This window comes from Pectinophora gossypiella, chromosome 21, assembly GCF_024362695.1.
Source record: "Pectinophora gossypiella chromosome 21, ilPecGoss1.1, whole genome shotgun sequence".
In the NCBI taxonomy this organism is placed as follows: domain Eukaryota; kingdom Metazoa; phylum Arthropoda; class Insecta; order Lepidoptera; family Gelechiidae; genus Pectinophora; species Pectinophora gossypiella.
Genome location: NC_065424.1, coordinates 12219803 through 12235973, shown reverse-complemented (window position 1 = coordinate 12235973; position 16171 = coordinate 12219803). Strand labels below are relative to the sequence as shown.

The 16171-nt window shown below is 38.3% G+C and overlaps 3 protein-coding genes across 4 annotated transcripts; 2 read left to right on the top strand and 1 right to left on the bottom strand.

Moving 5' to 3' along the window:
• Window positions 1–540: 540 nt before the first annotated feature.
• On the top strand, window positions 541–5388 carry LOC126376728 (40S ribosomal protein S12). The gene is made up of 5 exons (XM_050024289.1): window positions 541–701; window positions 1040–1174; window positions 2388–2490; window positions 3734–3835; window positions 5271–5388. Exons 1-5 carry the CDS (start codon window positions 685–687, stop codon window positions 5331–5333), a joined length of 420 nt encoding a protein of 139 aa, XP_049880246.1. The 5' UTR covers window positions 541–684; the 3' UTR covers window positions 5334–5388.
• On the bottom strand, window positions 5379–10532 carry LOC126376603 (zinc finger MYND domain-containing protein 10). Its single transcript, XM_050024099.1, has 10 exons — window positions 10429–10532; window positions 10241–10349; window positions 9836–9949; window positions 9170–9309; window positions 8483–8605; window positions 7752–7906; window positions 7398–7549; window positions 6841–7002; window positions 6020–6258; window positions 5379–5575 (listed from the first exon to the last, which is right to left on the bottom strand). Exons 1-10 carry the CDS (start codon window positions 10530–10532, stop codon window positions 5506–5508), a joined length of 1368 nt encoding a protein of 455 aa, XP_049880056.1. The 3' UTR covers window positions 5379–5505.
• Window positions 10533–10870: 338 nt separating this feature from the next.
• Window positions 10871–15764, top strand: LOC126376684 (60S ribosomal protein L7). Of its 2 annotated transcripts, none has more exons than XM_050024237.1 (7): window positions 10871–10947; window positions 11720–11867; window positions 12366–12485; window positions 12807–12896; window positions 13562–13705; window positions 14641–14790; window positions 15600–15764. In XM_050024237.1, the coding sequence occupies exons 2-7, from the start codon at window positions 11724–11726 to the stop codon at window positions 15738–15740; spliced, it is 789 nt and encodes a 262-aa protein (XP_049880194.1). In that variant the 5' UTR covers window positions 10871–10947; window positions 11720–11723; the 3' UTR covers window positions 15741–15764. The 2 variants fall into 2 exon arrangements, with proteins under 2 accessions (XP_049880194.1, XP_049880193.1); XM_050024236.1 differs by lacking the exon at window positions 10871–10947 and adding an exon at window positions 11001–11023.
• The last annotated feature ends 407 nt before the right edge of the window (window positions 15765–16171 follow it).

The following is a 16171-nucleotide window of genomic DNA, read 5'->3' as shown; positions in this document are numbered from 1 at the left end:
TAAAAACCCTGTGATTTTTAGCGGGAATTCATGGTAAATGGATAACCATCCTATCATATTAACTATGTTAATTTATTGTACCTTAGGATTTATTTTAAAATGTGACAATAATATTATCATGTTTAAGAAGTAGAATCAAATATTTGGGGAGCTATGATTGATAGAATGAGAGGAGGACAAAATATTGAAGAAAATTAGGATTGTAAGAGTTAAAGTGCCATGCTATGGTCAATAGTGAATTTAAAAAATGTAATAGAGTTGTTCCAATAATTCTGAAATAATATCGATAGTTTTTGATATGAAATGTGGTATCCCCAAAATGTAATAAAAAATTTGGCACAAATACACTTTCGATATATTTGAAATTTCTCTAAAAAAAGATTAGATAAATCACAATTATTTTTAAAATTCGTATAAGACTTGTTGACTTTCAACATAATGTATTTTATATTGTATCGATAATTGGTACAAGAATCATCGACATGTTAGTCTGACAATAAATTGACTCTAGTCTTTTCCGGTGCGAAAGGTAAAGTGTCAAACGTTTTGTGGTGAATTTTCCTGAATCTTGAAATATTTTCGTAATCTTTTATGATATAGTGACTGTGAATTAAATAATAAAATGTTCGAGCGTTACTCAAATCACTTTATATCGTATTTCAGGTCGCTAAATCGCAATAAACCATGGCTGATGTTGATGTGTAAGTAACTTGGTTTTTCACTTATATATTTAATTTATACCATTAATTCCCTTTCTAATAACTTGAAACGCTTTCATAAAAACAATGTCGAGCCCCCTATCATAATTATTTCGAAAATATTTTTTATAAACATGTTATCAACATAACCTATAAACAAACTTGTTCAGGCTAACATTTTCCATTTTAAGTCTTTTAGATTTCAATAAAGACCCTTCAATCTTACTCAACGACGTATAACACCTTCAGCTACTTATTAAAATTGCAATTTTGTGACGAAAACATGCCTCAAGACTTTGAATCGTGATAAATGCTGTTCTAACCTAGAAATGTATTGTCAGTGAGGTACCCGCGAACCCCGTCCTGAGCGGTGGCGCTATGGACGTGAACACAGCCCTGCAGGAGGTCCTCAAGACCGCCCTCATCCACGGAGGACTCGTCCATGGGCTCCACGAATCTGCCAAAGTCCTTGACAAGTGAGTATACAGTTTTTACCCTACTTCAGAGATAGGTTAATCTGTACAATCAGAATGAGGATTAATTTTATCCATCTAGCTCACTAATGTGGTAAATGTATTGTAGAGTCTGATTCATACTCATCTTACAAGTTTTTAGCTATTTGGACAGTGTTGAAATATCCACACATGGTGTGTGTTTTTGGACAATGAAATTATAGTTTAAAGAGTTTAAACTTGAGCTTAAGTAGCATTTCAATTTTAGAACTATGTTAAATTTAAATAATAAATAATAGTATTCTATTATTTTGCCTATCATAATGTGTTTCTAGAGAAATCATTCAAACTTAGAATTCCTAATGATTGCTACTTGTGCAGTGTGACCTGAAATCGAAATTTATTAGTAAAATTGGAACAATTGGTAGTGTGATCCATTTTTTTTTATTAAGGCTGAGCCTGATGGTTATGCCAGCTTCATAGTTTACAGTGTTTAATGATAATCCACTTGAGGCAGTGGAGTCCTCCCGAATATTCACACAGCATGTGGCTGTTCTAGTCGCACGCTTTGTGGAAATACCTAGTCTGTGACCCACACATGCTGGGTCCCTCCGCTGCCCACACCAACGCACATACATAGTACCACAGTATTCGTCTCTTCGAGATTGTGGCCTCCCAAGTGTGCTACAATTATTTTTTTTAATATTATGTAGAAAGGGAGAGGAGCCTTTGCCTTTGCAGTGAGATGGTGTAAGCTAGATAATAGTAGTTCCATCTTTGTCATTATTGAGTGTGTTATATTTATTTATCCACATAGACTCTTTGAAGTGTGTATGGAACATGTTGGCATTACAGCTAGGTACCTGATGGGTGATAGAAAGTGCTAAATGATTAATGACTAACCTGAAATAATAATACTAAAATTGTAAGAAAGTAAGATACCTAATTGGCATGATATTCAAACAACAAAATTGAATTTCAATTGATCATTTATTTTAATAAACAGATAATCAGAACACAGAGGAGGCCTATGTCCTAGGACAGCCTGACAAAGAGGGTGTCGATATTGTTGATGTCGACTAATTATTAGATTTAAGTTAATAGTAAGAGAAAACAATGTAAGTCAGAGAATAAAGGCTATTTTTATTTTATTTTATTCAGAACACATTATATATTTTCTTAATTGTATCTCGATATTTATTTTAAACATAGTGCTAATCAATATTGCGATGTGTAGGAGGCAAGCAGTGCTGTGCGTGCTGGCTGAGAACTGCGACGAGGCTGCATACAAGAAGCTGGTGCAGGCCCTCTGCAACGAGCACCAGATCCCACTCGTCAAGGTATTGCACTGAACTACTTACAAGCAAACTACCTTGGTATAATCCGCGGCGTATTAGTTGAGCAATGACCTTGAAAGCCATTGAGATCGGGAAACTCGACGCTTTTTAGACTCCTTCAACATCGTGGTCAAGTGCAGTGATGTGTCGTTCTTGTTCACTTTGGGAGTGCTCCCGGCAGAAAATGGCGCAAAAGTTATGTAAAAAGAGATTTATTACCTAGCTTTTAGGCAGATAGAATGAGAATAAATATATGAAAGAAAAATTTAAAAAAAGAAGCAGCCAGTGTCCTTACTATAAATATATATTTTACTACCGCAATACTGCCGCCAGTCGCCTTTGAAATTAAATCTTAATTGTCCGCATTCTGTTGGTTTATTCATACAATGATATTAAATAAACCATTATTTTTCTATGATCCAGTCGCTTCGCACGAGCCCCCCTGTCCCCATGGCAGGGGAGGCCCAAGGAGCGCAGAGTAACTGTGTGCCCCTATGGTGACTCACACCCCGTGCAGTCAACTTTCCTAGCACACATACATTTTATTCGTAAACTATCCTTATTGAAATACATATACTTAGGAATAAAAAATAAATTACATTTTACAGTGGGTACTACCTATTGAGGTCTTTCATTCGTAATATTAATGTTTCTTTAAATTAAATTTTTGTTTTGTTAAACAAAAATTCGGATGTGTTTCGGTTGATTTGATGAGAAGTAGGTAGACCTAAGTTAGATACCTATATAATAGTGCTAATTCCTGTAAATACCATCTAATTTTATTTTAAGTTATATCTGTCATTTTCTTATCTGCCGAAAAGGATAATCGGCAAGCATAAAATTTATGGAACACGTCAAATTTAAGCACAAATCTAAAACAACCGTCTAAAAATTTTACATTGGCCAATAACCCGACAGAATTGTTGACAGCATACGGTTTAAACAACACGTCATACGGTTTGCATACCAGCGAGATACCTTTTTGATTCGCCCGGGTTATTCATTCATTTACTCATTCTTCCTAAAATTATGAGCTGTCAATCATCCGTCCCTTTCCTTTTCGGCGGATAAGAAAATGCCAGATATAACTTAAAGTAAAATTAGGTGTCTGCAAGAATCAGGGCCAATATGTAACTTATATAATTTCAATTTTACTTATGTTTTTTTCTATTTGTATCCATTATCTACCCACTGCTGATTTCTCCTCTCTAACATCACAACTAACCCTAAAACATGATGCGTGTAGGTGGACAACAACAAGAAGCTCGGTGAATGGGCCGGTCTGTGCAAGATCGACAAGGACGGCAAGGCCAGGAAGATCGTCGGATGCTCGTGCGTCGTCATCAAGGTGAGTGCTATTACCACAACCCGGACACTTCAAACAACCTCGTTTTACACAGACACTACACATTGGCATTATCGTACACGCGCATCTGTGTGAGTGACGTTTGACACCATACGATTCGAAAGTCTTAAACTATGTTCGAGGGGGGGGGGGGGGGTGAGGTAAACTGGTGGGGAGCCGGGAGTTGCCGTTCTATACGTTTCTTATTCTATGCTATTACTATAGTCATTAGGCCGTGTACTAGGTTTAAGATAAATTATGAAATTCTGACTACTAAATAAACACAAATCTGAAACTACGTAAGACATTTTCTTTTTCGAATTTTAATCAAGAAAAACATAATAAGTCCGACATTTTATCACGGTTTTCTATGACGTCACAGTGTGCTTTTTCATACAAGTTCCATAGTAATTTCGTATTTTGACGTTTAGTAAAAAGTAACTGATTTGACTAGTTGGAAACTACCCCATTAATGTAGGGCGTTACTTTTGAATCGTTCGCCTTCATCTCGCGTTCGAAAATATATACCCGTTTCATGTAGCACATCAGAACTTTTCATTTGCTAAGTGAGACAGGTATATATTTTCGCGCGCTCCGCCGCTATTTACACGTGAACACCAACAAACGCCTCACTTGTTTGATAATGTCGCGAACATCGGTTGCTAGCTTACCTGTTATTTAGACCGCATGTGCGTTTTGTACGTTAAAGAGGTTACATTGAAGCAATTAAACATTTGCGCATATAAAAGTGCGAAATGTCAAAAAGCAATATTACTTTTTAAGGTGAATCGCAACAATGTGGCCCTTTTAACCCCCCTGTTGTCAACAATACGAATTTTACATGCGCTACGCACGAACATTGCCAACTCATGTTGTCAATGCCGAATCTAGCGCTAGAGCAATTGAGTGACCCTATGGAGTCGTGCTGGTTGGTGCACAGGCAACTTTCCTATCACTCACACAAACATATTATAAGAGCGATAGATACAGTACAGCGTAAACTACGAGGTCCTAGCTTCCCTGCGTGTACGCCTCTTCCCTGTGCGCGGGCGTATAGATGTAAAACAACCGATTTAAAACGTTTTAAACCAAATGTTGCTGTTTTAAACCCCAAATAAATAGTTTTAAACCGTTGAAAACACATTCTGATGCTTCGTCCGGTCCGATTCTGCTCAAGTGGATGCGCTACTTTTTACTTAAGTAATCCACTGAATTTGTTGGATCTCCTACATATGGACTCTACAAATCTCCGCTATGAATTCTTGTGGCTCTAAATGAGTGATTGATGACAGTCTCGTTCCTCTCGAAAAAAAGACGAATTTATTTTCTTTCGAATCATACCTTTAATGAAAGCAAAATCCATAAATGGTTAATCTCCGCTGCTTACCGTCTAGCTACGTTCCTATGTTATTATTAAATTTATTATTTTTAATTTCAGGACTTCGGTGAGGAGACCCCAGCGCTAGATGTCCTGAAAGACTACCTGAAGTCTTCGACATAATTCCTAGGTGTACGGTCTTAAGTTAAAATCAATAAAAGCCCAAAAAAATTGACAATATTTTTTATTTTCTCCACCAAAACCCGTAAGAAAATGGGCTATTAATAATATATTAGGACATAATCAATAAATTAAAATGCTACTCGAATAAAAGTAAGTGGAAATGTTAGCACTTTTACATAATTAATTTTGCGAACTGATCGCAGAGGTCCTTGTGCTTTGGCCATTGTTGTACTTGACATTCTCTGAAATAAAAAAAACATTCGTTTTCACACTACAGCCGAGAACGAGAATGTCGGATAGTCGAAAAATTACTGACTAATCTCAGCTTCGAGACTGCCTTCAAGTCAATGTGACAGTTCTCATATAAAAACAGGGACTTGAGCATGATCTTGAGGGCAGTCTCAGCTGAGATTCGTTTATTAATACCATAGTCCGGTAGGCTACCGTACAAATAGTTCTTCGACCATTTCGCACTACATTCGATCATGGTCATCCGATATAATTAATTTTCTACTATCTGTCTCAGATTTTGATGTAGTACTAAACGCTCTGAGCAACACGGGCCTTTAGTGGACCACATTTTCCATTTATAACGGCTACTTTTTATACATTTTCAGGCTTGGCTACGACACCTTTAAGCCAATGTAAAAATATCCTAGTCACTGTAAAATCAAATTTATTATTACCTGCCGCAATACCACTCGGTTTTGCACCTCGAGCACTTCTTGCTAGCCTTCTCGCCACATTTGGCGCATTTAGCACCACCGCTATCCATAGCGAGAGCCGCGTCACTAGTGTACGACTCTAGAAGCTTCTTCGCCATCTCCCGTGACTCGTCAGACCCGTCCATGTGGAAACATTGCAGCTGCGCTTTCGCGATTGACTTAGTTTTCTTATGGACTTCACTTAGGTAAGATTCTTTTATCTACGGTTGAAGAATGTTTGGATATAGGGCGGTAATCTGGCTAGCAAAAGCAGTCCAAGAGAAACGGCGGCAATTAAAAAAACTAGCTGAAAGCACTAAGTATACACTGCCCCAGTGGAATTGATAAAAGATTCTATGGAGTAGTATGTCTAGTATCAACTCACATAGTTTATACAGCTACAGATTTTTTAAAATTGCCGCCGTTTGTTTTGAACATCTTTCGCTAGCCATAGACTAAATCATTTTTCTTTAAATGGTAACACTGGTTTTAAAAATGTTGAACGCGCGGGAAATCGTCGATGTATTTTGAAAATACGGTAAGTGGGTAGCGCACAAACATAAGAATAAGACGGGTCGCACTTTGGACACAGATTAGATAATAATATATAGTTTCTACGTCTTTGGATGCGTTTCGCGGCATAAGCACCAGAAACTTGATAGTATAGTTCAATTAGTACACTATTACAGCTTTCTACTGTATTTTATTTTCTATAAATAGAAAAGTATTAGTACGGTTTTACGCACTTGTCGGATTAGTAGAAAATCGACCGACCTATAGCAGACATCTCTATACTTCCTTACCCGTGGTACAACTTCAATGAGCGTGCAACCAGGATTTTTCACGCCATTGGTGCGGTTGTGAAGGCTCGAGTAGTCGCCAACTGTGAGGCGACAGAGGAACATCTTCAACTCGCCCAGTGGAGGGATCTGGTCTATCATCGGTTCCGTCATCTTGCCTTGAAGCTGTAGGAAGAATAAAAGGCGATGCAACATTGCGGGCCACATGGCTCGCAATATTTGTATTCGGCTTAAGAATGTAGCGGAGTGTCATTTGGAGAATTGACGGCTTTGCAATTTCTAAGGATTTCGAAAAGTGGCAATAATAAAACTATATGGGACTGCCTTAATAAGGTGACATGTCATCGCTGCCAGAGGCCGATATTTTTCGACCTGCTTTTCGTGTCAACAGCAAATCTCAAACTAAACGGTAAGAATATACATTAATTATATCAGTAGCCTTCATATCTTCCAGCGATCAGTTCTTTGGACACTGGGTGCGACATCGTCGTCATCGTCTGGGACAAGTTTTCGACCTAATTTTCTCCTTTTGCCAAGAGTTTACAAGTGTGTATAGGTACCCGGCAGAAGTCACTGCGGCGACAGTCGTCGATGGTGTAGTAGTTGGCTAGACGCGGTTCCAGCAGTAGCTGACGCAGGCACAGCCACAGCTGGGCCTCACTGCGGTGCATCTGCGACAACTCCTCAGACGTCTGCAAGGTCCAACGCCCGACTGTTGCAAATACAGGGTGTTAGTGTCATCGTAACGAAAACTTTGAGTTCTATGACGTCACAGGTTGCTTTTTAATACAAATTCCCTAGTAATTTTGTGTTTTGACGTTTAGTAAAAAGAAACTGATTTGACTAGTTGGAAACTATTGTCTACTGTCTGTCATTTTCGAACTCTGATAAGAATCGCAGTAAAACGCCGTTACAGTTGAAAGTCTCCAAGTCTCCCTTGTCATTGGTCCTCTTCCACGGCTCGAGCTGCAGCAGATGGCTCAGCAGAGACGGAACATCGTGGGTCTTGTACAGGTTGGTGGCGATGGAGGCCCCCGCGCCCGCCGCGTCCATGTGCTCGGTGATGTAACTGTGTAATAAGCGGTTGTTAGACTATCCAGTCCATCCTGCCCGATGCGTCAAGGTCACTGTTTCGGTGATGGGGATCGTGTAGTCTAATAGAATATTGGTCGGCGTAACGGTGTAATAGTAACCACAAGCAAATCTAATAGTGTCGACTTAACCCGTGACCTTGACGCATCGGGGTGGGTGTGTGTGGTAGTAAGTATAATACCGGTATAGAAATGTTTTTTGATGACTACAAATAAGATCCTTATAGAGCATGCTGTTCGATTGACAGAAAGGGATTCTGAATTTTATCGTTAGAGCATAGAATAAAGAAATAATACTACGTAGAAAAGGGACACTCTCCGCCCCGCACCTAGTATGACCAGCTAGTTCCGCCTACATGCAACAGATGGCGCCAGCATTCAATAATGCAAGCTTGAAACGCGCTATCGAATTTTACGAATGATTTTACGCATGATGCATATATACAACTGTCAACATGACACTAGCGGCTCGTGTGAACTTGTGGCTAGCGGGGTACTATGCTTTGTACGGTACTCCGAAAGCGAAAGGAAATTAAAGTGACAGCGATACTTACCGCACGATGGATATGCATCTCATGCTGACATCAAACTGCAGGTCATTCTTCTGCCGCTCCAGCTCTTCGATAGCGGTCTCACTTTCCAACTCCTGGTACGTCGGAGGTACCAGATAGTTTTTGCTAAAGGACATGTAAAAATCATACTTACGTAACTAGGTAACTTGTAATAAGTTATTAATCATACTTATAATATAATTAATTTAATATTAGGGTACTTTATAATACTTTTACTTATTCGTATCAGATGCCACCTCACCCCGTCTGGATTACTTTTGTAAATGGTCGTAGGCCACTAAGAAGTAAGGGGGAGAACGCGGATTGTCTGTCTCGCTCGCTCAAGGCACATAGCAGGATTAAGTTTTTGTATAGATTGTCCGGGGTGTGCTATTATCAAGCAGCACATTATTGCTTACGCGGAAATTTCTTCCAGGCAACCTTTGGGTACAGGAAAATTTTGTACAAATATAATAGTAAGTAGTAGTGGGTTGAATTTTAAAACTGGCAACGAGAACGAGAAGTGACTTCTAACCACCCTGGTGATGCAGGTGTTTATGGGCGACGGTAATGTCTTACCATTAGACTATCCGTTTGAATTCTGACATAAAAATAATTAAAAGAACTTCCTACTTATATAGGATAATTAGGTTTTCGGGCGTGAGTTTGTTTATGGTGTGCTAAACTAACTTGATAAGCGCCAGCAGCGTGGTGAGCTGCTCCACCGCGTACTGCAGCAGGTCTACCACTACCTCGCTGATGCACTGCGCCCCGTCCTCGTGGAACAACACGGTCTCCAGCAGCCCCACAGCCGCCGCTTCGTGGTATAACTGTCAATACAGTACCTGGCTAGTTCTTCAAACACCGGAAGTCAATATCATTACCGTGAATGTTAAAATATATAATAATGTATGTGAGGAAACCCACATTCCCCAGAAATGCTTTTTCGGAGGTGTGTGATCTAACCTGTATTGAGCTGGTTTTCTCTACGCGGGGTGGAAGGTCAGACAGAGAGTCGCTTCTGTAAAAACCGGACCTGTCAAGTCTTCAGGTTAGGTAAGCGGCCTTGTAAAAAACGGGATAATGCTAGGGGGATGATGAACGCAAAAATATACTAAAATCCTTTGTGTTTTTCTAGTTAGAACTTATGTATGTCGCCAACTTACATAAGTTTTTAAGTTTTACATATTTTTGAGATAACTGTAATGATATTGACTTCCGGTATTCGAAGATCTACCCACCTACATTATAACTTTATCGCACACACGGGAAAAAGGCACCTAAGCAGCTTTATTTCTAAGTAGCAATATTAGATATTTAATGTATAACGATGGTGGATATAACACTGTTACTCACCACCATATAGACGGCGAATGTATTGGCTGGTGCAGGCTCCAACTTTATGATTTGAGGATAGATCTTCAATCGCCATACTTGTATGGAGATTGCTTCGTAAACTAACACTGGTAACTGTAATTAGTAATTATATTAGGCACCTATTTTCACTTGTGTTGCGGAATGATAGTAAAAAATCGTTTTAGGCCATGGTAGAAAACGGAAGAATTTAAAAATAAATTAGCCGACATTGTGATACCCGCCATTATTGAATTCTATGTGGCGCCATCTGGGCAGAGTAAGAAACAAGAGTCTTGACTTACCTAACTTTAACTTTACAATCAAGTTTTCTGATTTTTGTTTCAATTTATTCGATTTTGTTTTCTTTCTAATTTTGAAATAAGAATAATAATTGAAAAAACGAACCTTTCCACAAGATATAAGAGTTTCTTTAGTAAGTTCCTCCACCATAGAAGAAGCCTCGAGGACTGCTTGTTGATTCAGTTTCTGCAACCGTATGTGCCAGTCTACCCAACTGACGAAGTATATTAGAAAATGTAGTAATAAATGCCAATAAATAAATATATTACAGCACAAAATAAGACAATCATTACCCTTGATGGCCAATATTTTCAATACGGCTAGGTTCCATACTCTCGACAAATAAGTCTAGTTCACCGGGCTCTAAAGCACTTAATTGAGAATCTTCTTCCGCCATTCTCGTTTAATATTAAAGAATTCACTTATTCGTATGAATACTTACTGTTTATTCTGAAAAAAAAAATATGCAATCATCGAAATAACGTAACTATAGAAACGACGGTGCATAGTTTTTAAAAATACGCGCTAAAGGAAGTTAACCAAAAAGATTTGTTCGAAATATACTGTTGTTTTTGGGCGAGTGTTCCATTAACGACATTTGACATTTGTAGAAAGAGACGGTGCATTACATTCAAAACCAAGTAAAACAGTGATAGAAATATCGATAACCCGTTGAGAATTTATCTGCCCACTGGAACATACACAGTGTTGCTACAAGAAAAATAAACAAAATGGCGAACACAGGAAATAGATTTTCTGTTTCTTTCTTTTGATAACTTGACACACGTGCCGCGTGGAGTTTTGCCTCGCAGGTTGTTAAAAAAATAGTAATTTATATTGAAATTGGTGTTAATTTGTTGTAATTAGAATAAGAAAACTATATACAGTGTCAGTATTACAAAATATTTTGTGGGTTTTGTGAAAAGTGCACTTAAAAAGTGTGGCGGTCGGAGGACATGCCGTCATGCCACCATTCCATGGATTTTTCTCAAAAAGCCCTTAGTTTTTGTAGTGTAGTGTTGTTAATTTCAATCTAAAGTTCCAATTGTCGCTAGTCTAATATATATTACGATATTTAATGGCCCAAAAAGTAAAAAAATGTTTCCATTCTAACCTATAAATCTAGGCGCTGCTTCCTGTAAACTTTGTTGTCACTCATCAAAAAAGTGATATTCCTATAATATCTAAATGTGCAGCTTAAACGAAATTAATAAATATCGTTTACATGTTGTCCCAAATTATTGGATTTTTCATTGTTTTTGTTGTTACTATTACACTTGCAAGATAACCTTTCATGATCATTCTGGGTTGTAAGACTTGCACATTCTTGTAATTTACAACACCTACCTTCCTGTTGCTATGTATAGCAATATTTAACTTTAGTAGACATTGCAATACTAACCTTTAAACAGCAGTTTAACCATTATTCTCGTAGAGTCTAGGGATGGCTTGAAAACGCGGACACAAAATCCACAAAAGAGATGCGATGAAGTAGGCTATGTATGTCCTAATGTGGCTATGCCGAGTAGTGGACTGTTATATTACATTGCTGTAACATATAACTAATAAGTAACATGTTTGCAGCACGATGGTGGCTACTACAGACAAGAAGGCTGCGGCCGAGAAGAAGCCCGTGAAGGGCAAGGAGGACAGCAAGAAGCTCCCCGCTGTCCCCGAGTCCGTGCTCAAGCACCGTAAGAGGAGGGAGGCCCTCCGTGCCCGCCGCCTACAGGTGACATACTTTAATGTTTCCATTTTATGAGACATAATACTTATATACTCACTTCCTAATCTAGATTCAATTTTACAAAGCAACAAAATTATGGAAGTCAATTTTGGTTACTTATTATTATTTGTCCTAGTACGGCTTTCCCAATCGCGTCAGACAAAGTACTGTAAGGGCAAAAGGGCCTATTTTTCCCAAAAATGTAACATGGAGATTGCTACACTGACAAGAGCATGGCTCTTAAATTAGTGATGGTATTATTATTAGATAAAATGTTGCTAAAACATACTATTTTTCCTTTTATTCTTATTTGATCTTGTTCAGGACATTCAAATGTTTTCAGTTTGTTATATCAGTTGTAGTTTCAATAATGATGATTCCCAATACAAAGGCATAGTTCATCTGAGTATGATGCTGTTAATTCTGTATTCTGACATAATATCCTCACATTTCTACGTTCACCCTCATAATTATGTGTATTTATAACTCTGTTATTTATATTAGGTTACGCTGAAGAGGCGTTCTGCTGCCATCAAGAAGAAGAAGGAGATCTTCAAGCGCGCTGAACAGTACGTCAAGGAGTACCGCATCAGGGAACGTGATGAAATCAGGCTAGCCAGACAGGTAGGTTTCTTTATTAAAATAAAACTGTTTTTTTTTTACAGTATTTTTTATTTTATTATTTTAGCTATACTGCATTGCATATGCATATGTTTCTGAGGTTATACAGAGTTTTAGTGACACCATAATGAAAACTTGGAGGGATGATTAATACTATGATTCTGTCTATTCATTCTCAGAGTTGATACCAAGTGGAATTTTCTGTTGCAAAAATATGGAACTGAAAATAAAAACATGAAAATTATTTTTTTGAATTATTCGGTGCAATGTCACTGACATCCTGTATTGTAATTTCTCTGAATCTTATACGTGTGTTTTCTCCAGGCCCGCAACCGTGGCAACTACTACGTGCCCGGGGAAGCCAAGCTGGCGTTCGTCATCCGTATCCGTGGTATCAACCAGGTGTCACCAAAGGTATGTTTACCAATTTGAACATTTATTCATCTGAGAAAAAAAACAAATTTTGTCATATTGGGGATTACTAAACAAAGACTAAAACTGACAAAAAAAATTTTCTTTTTTTTTCTTAACTTTATAGAAATAGATATATCCTTCATTTGCCTTTGAAAAGGGTACTTTAATAGATTGAATGATGATTCAAAATGTAACTATGTTACAAATAAAGATACTTTGAATTTTGAATTTCAATTTGATGGATGTACAAAAAAGTTCCTCCTATCAGGCCATCAACAATAGCATGCAAATATTGTTACAATTTAGGTATGCTCATATCATGTATTTGTCAATAGTACATTATAATAATTAATTAATATTACTTATGAATTTGAATGAAGAAAAACTTATTATTAAGTCCGACATTTCATCACATTTTTCTATGACATACTGTGTGCTTTTTCATAGAAATACTAGAGTAATTTCGTGTTTTGACGTTTAGTAAAAAGTAAGTGATTTGACTAGTCGGAAACTACCCTTTTACGCAACTGTGTGTGTGATGTCTGACGCTATACGATTGAAGACTAAAGTACCGCCGGTGCGAAGCGAAGAGTTGCCGTTCTATACATAGTATCATTCCTTATTGTATGACAAGGACCTCTAATCTTATTATCTACATGTCCTAGGTCCGCAAAGTCCTGCAGCTGTTCAGACTGCGACAGATCAACAACGGTGTGTTCGTCAGGTTGAACAAGGCGACCATCAACATGCTGCGGATTGCGGAGCCCTACATCACCTGGGGATACCCCAACCTTAAGAGCGTGCGCGAGGTGAGTCGATCATTTGACCAACACGCTTTATAAGATACTTTATCAGATGGTGTTTATTAGGTTTTACTGCTCAAAAGCCTTCAGGATATAGGCTAAGTTTTTGGATTTAGAACTGATTGAAAAGTTTCACTAAAGCATTGACATTGAATGTATGTCTCACAGTATAAGAAAACCAGGTATGCTCAAAACTGACAGCTAGCATTTCAAGGTTAGCCCAGCTGACGTCATCCCACCCGGAATTACCATTTCGTAAAAAATAAATTACCCACATCCAATGTTTTTAATTTACTTTGCAAGGAAATTTTGAACTTTTTGTAAAAGATTTACTTACAGTTTTAATGATTAAATACATTAGTCAGTAATTCACTTAATTTTCAATAGTAAAATTTACGTCCTTGCAACGTTGGAGATACCAATTTAATGGTAACACTTACGTCATCAATGGGCTGGCAATTGCGGCTTGTCGTAGGATTGAGCATACCTGGTCTTCTTATACCATGGTATGTCTGAAATATGATTGTACGTCTTTGCAAGCAGTCTACATATGACAGGGACAAAGATACGGTACAACTGCCTAGCGCGAAAGAGACGAGAGATGCTCTTCTGCTAGTTTATGGGGTTATAGGTGAATGTGACGTTCAATTTGCAGTGATGCATTGTTGTCGTGACCTCCATTCAACAATTTTATACAGGGTGTTAATGACATTGTCATGTTAGTTCGTATGTTGTTGAATTTTCCGGCGCAAAAGTATGGAACTGAAAATTCAAAAATCACAAAAAACAACATGGATTTTCCGAAAATTCCACATGATGTCAACTCAGAATCATGGTTTGAATCATCACCCTCGGTATTCTTTACGATGTCTGTCACTCCCTGTATATGAATCATTTATTTTCTAAGCAGCCTGGTTGTAACATTCATTGTCGTTTTCCAGTTGGTCTACAAGCGCGGTTTCGCCAAGGTGAACGGGCAGCGCGTGCCCATCACCTCCAACACGATCGTGGAGGAGAAGCTCGGCAAGGGCAACATCATCTGCGTAGAGGACCTCATCCACGAGATCTTCACTGTCGGAGACAAGTTCAAGGTACATACCTTCAAGGCATACGTAACATTATACATACATTGTAAAGTCGGCATCCGTGTTCTAATGGTTGAGCGTTGGGCTTACGATCCGGAGGTCCCGGGTTCGATTCTCGGACACATTTTCCCAGTTTAGTAATGCAGTAAAAGTAGTATTTTATTCGGAAACGAGTCGTGAGATTATGTATACGTAACCCCTAATAGGGTGGGCAGAGCCACAAGAAATCAAAAGAACTAGTAGCCACTGTTCATATGAATTCCTAAGATGTATTATGAACTTTATGGTGAGGGATCAGCCTATCGCCCACAACGATTGTTCATCCTGTTAGAAAGGGCACAATTACGCTATCTGTAAAAGTAGTTAAAATAAGTAAAAAGAAACAAAAAAAAGCATAGTGGAGAAGAGTCGCGTTCAATAACATAAGCTCACGACTATATCCCAATGGCGTAGACAGAGATACATCCATACACAACACAAAACAGACACAAGGAACAAAGAAATAGATCCATTTGAGGTAGTCAAGAGGTACATCCATCGCAGGATGAACTAAGCACCCACACCTCACCAAGCTGTTAGACCAACGTGATAGGTGAGCCGTATCGCCGTATTTGTCGAGCCAATTCGCAGGTCTCATTACTGTTTTAAGACAGTAGTTAAATAGAAACTTTGCAAAAAAGGTTAATAAGGTTAGTGATTATTTAGGCAGTAGTTTTAGGCGGATGAGACGTTCGTTATGTAAAGATTGACGATTCTAAGTGTACCTACTGAATAAAGATAGTTTTGAATTTGAATTTAAAATTTTCCCTCGACAGTACGCCAGCAACTTCCTGTGGCCCTTCAAGCTGAACAACCCGACCGGCGGCTGGCGCAAGAAGACTATCCACTACGTCGACGGCGGTGACTTCGGCAACCGCGAGGACAAGATAAATGAGCTCCTCAGGCGGATGGTCTAATATAAATATAGATTTTAATGCCTATGACACGTGTTTTATTTCTTTACACATAAATGAGTTATTGAGGGGCCTTTGGGGCTCAATAATAACCCATACGACCCATAGTCACACCGACTTACCACACCAATGTGACTATGGATCAATAAAATTGTTCTTAGTCATACGGAATAGCCGGCATTATATATTTTTTATTTTCTGAATTAACCAGCGCCTGTTGATAGGTGGAATATTTCAGTAATGAAGTAAATATTTACAAAATAAAGGAAGGTTTCGGGCATTTTCCACCGGTAAAATAAGTTTCTTTTTTTTTCAGTTCCCACTATAAAAAACAGTAACGCCGCTTAGTTGGATAAATAAACTTATGGTGTGACTTGAGGATCATTTTATTGGTCCATCCATAATCACATCGGTGTGGTGACTCTGTGTGAGTC

Excerpts from the sequence above, each read along its gene's own strand:
- LOC126376728 (XM_050024289.1), top strand. Across the intron at positions 2,491-3,733 it reads ACCAGATCCCACTCGTCAAG|GTGGACAACAACAAGAAGCT; the intron begins GTATTGCACTGA and ends TGATGCGTGTAG. Across the intron at positions 3,836-5,270 it reads GCTCGTGCGTCGTCATCAAG|GACTTCGGTGAGGAGACCCC; the intron begins GTGAGTGCTATT and ends TTTTAATTTCAG.
- LOC126376603 (XM_050024099.1), bottom strand. The coding sequence starts at position 10,532 with ATGGCGGAAGAAGATTCTCAATTAAGTGCTTTAGAGCCCGGTGAACTA. Across the intron at positions 7,907-8,482 it reads AGATGCATATCCATCGTGCG|TTACATCACCGAGCACATGG; the intron begins GTAAGTATCGCT and ends CTTATTACACAG. Across the intron at positions 6,259-6,840 it reads TCATTGAAGTTGTACCACGG|ATAAAAGAATCTTACCTAAG; the intron begins GTAAGGAAGTAT and ends CTTCAACCGTAG.
- LOC126376684 (XM_050024237.1), top strand. The coding sequence starts at position 11,724 with ATGGTGGCTACTACAGACAAGAAGGCTGCGGCCGAGAAGAAGCCCGTG. Across the intron at positions 12,486-12,806 it reads AAATCAGGCTAGCCAGACAG|GCCCGCAACCGTGGCAACTA; the intron begins GTAGGTTTCTTT and ends TGTTTTCTCCAG. Across the intron at positions 13,706-14,640 it reads ACCTTAAGAGCGTGCGCGAG|TTGGTCTACAAGCGCGGTTT; the intron begins GTGAGTCGATCA and ends GTCGTTTTCCAG.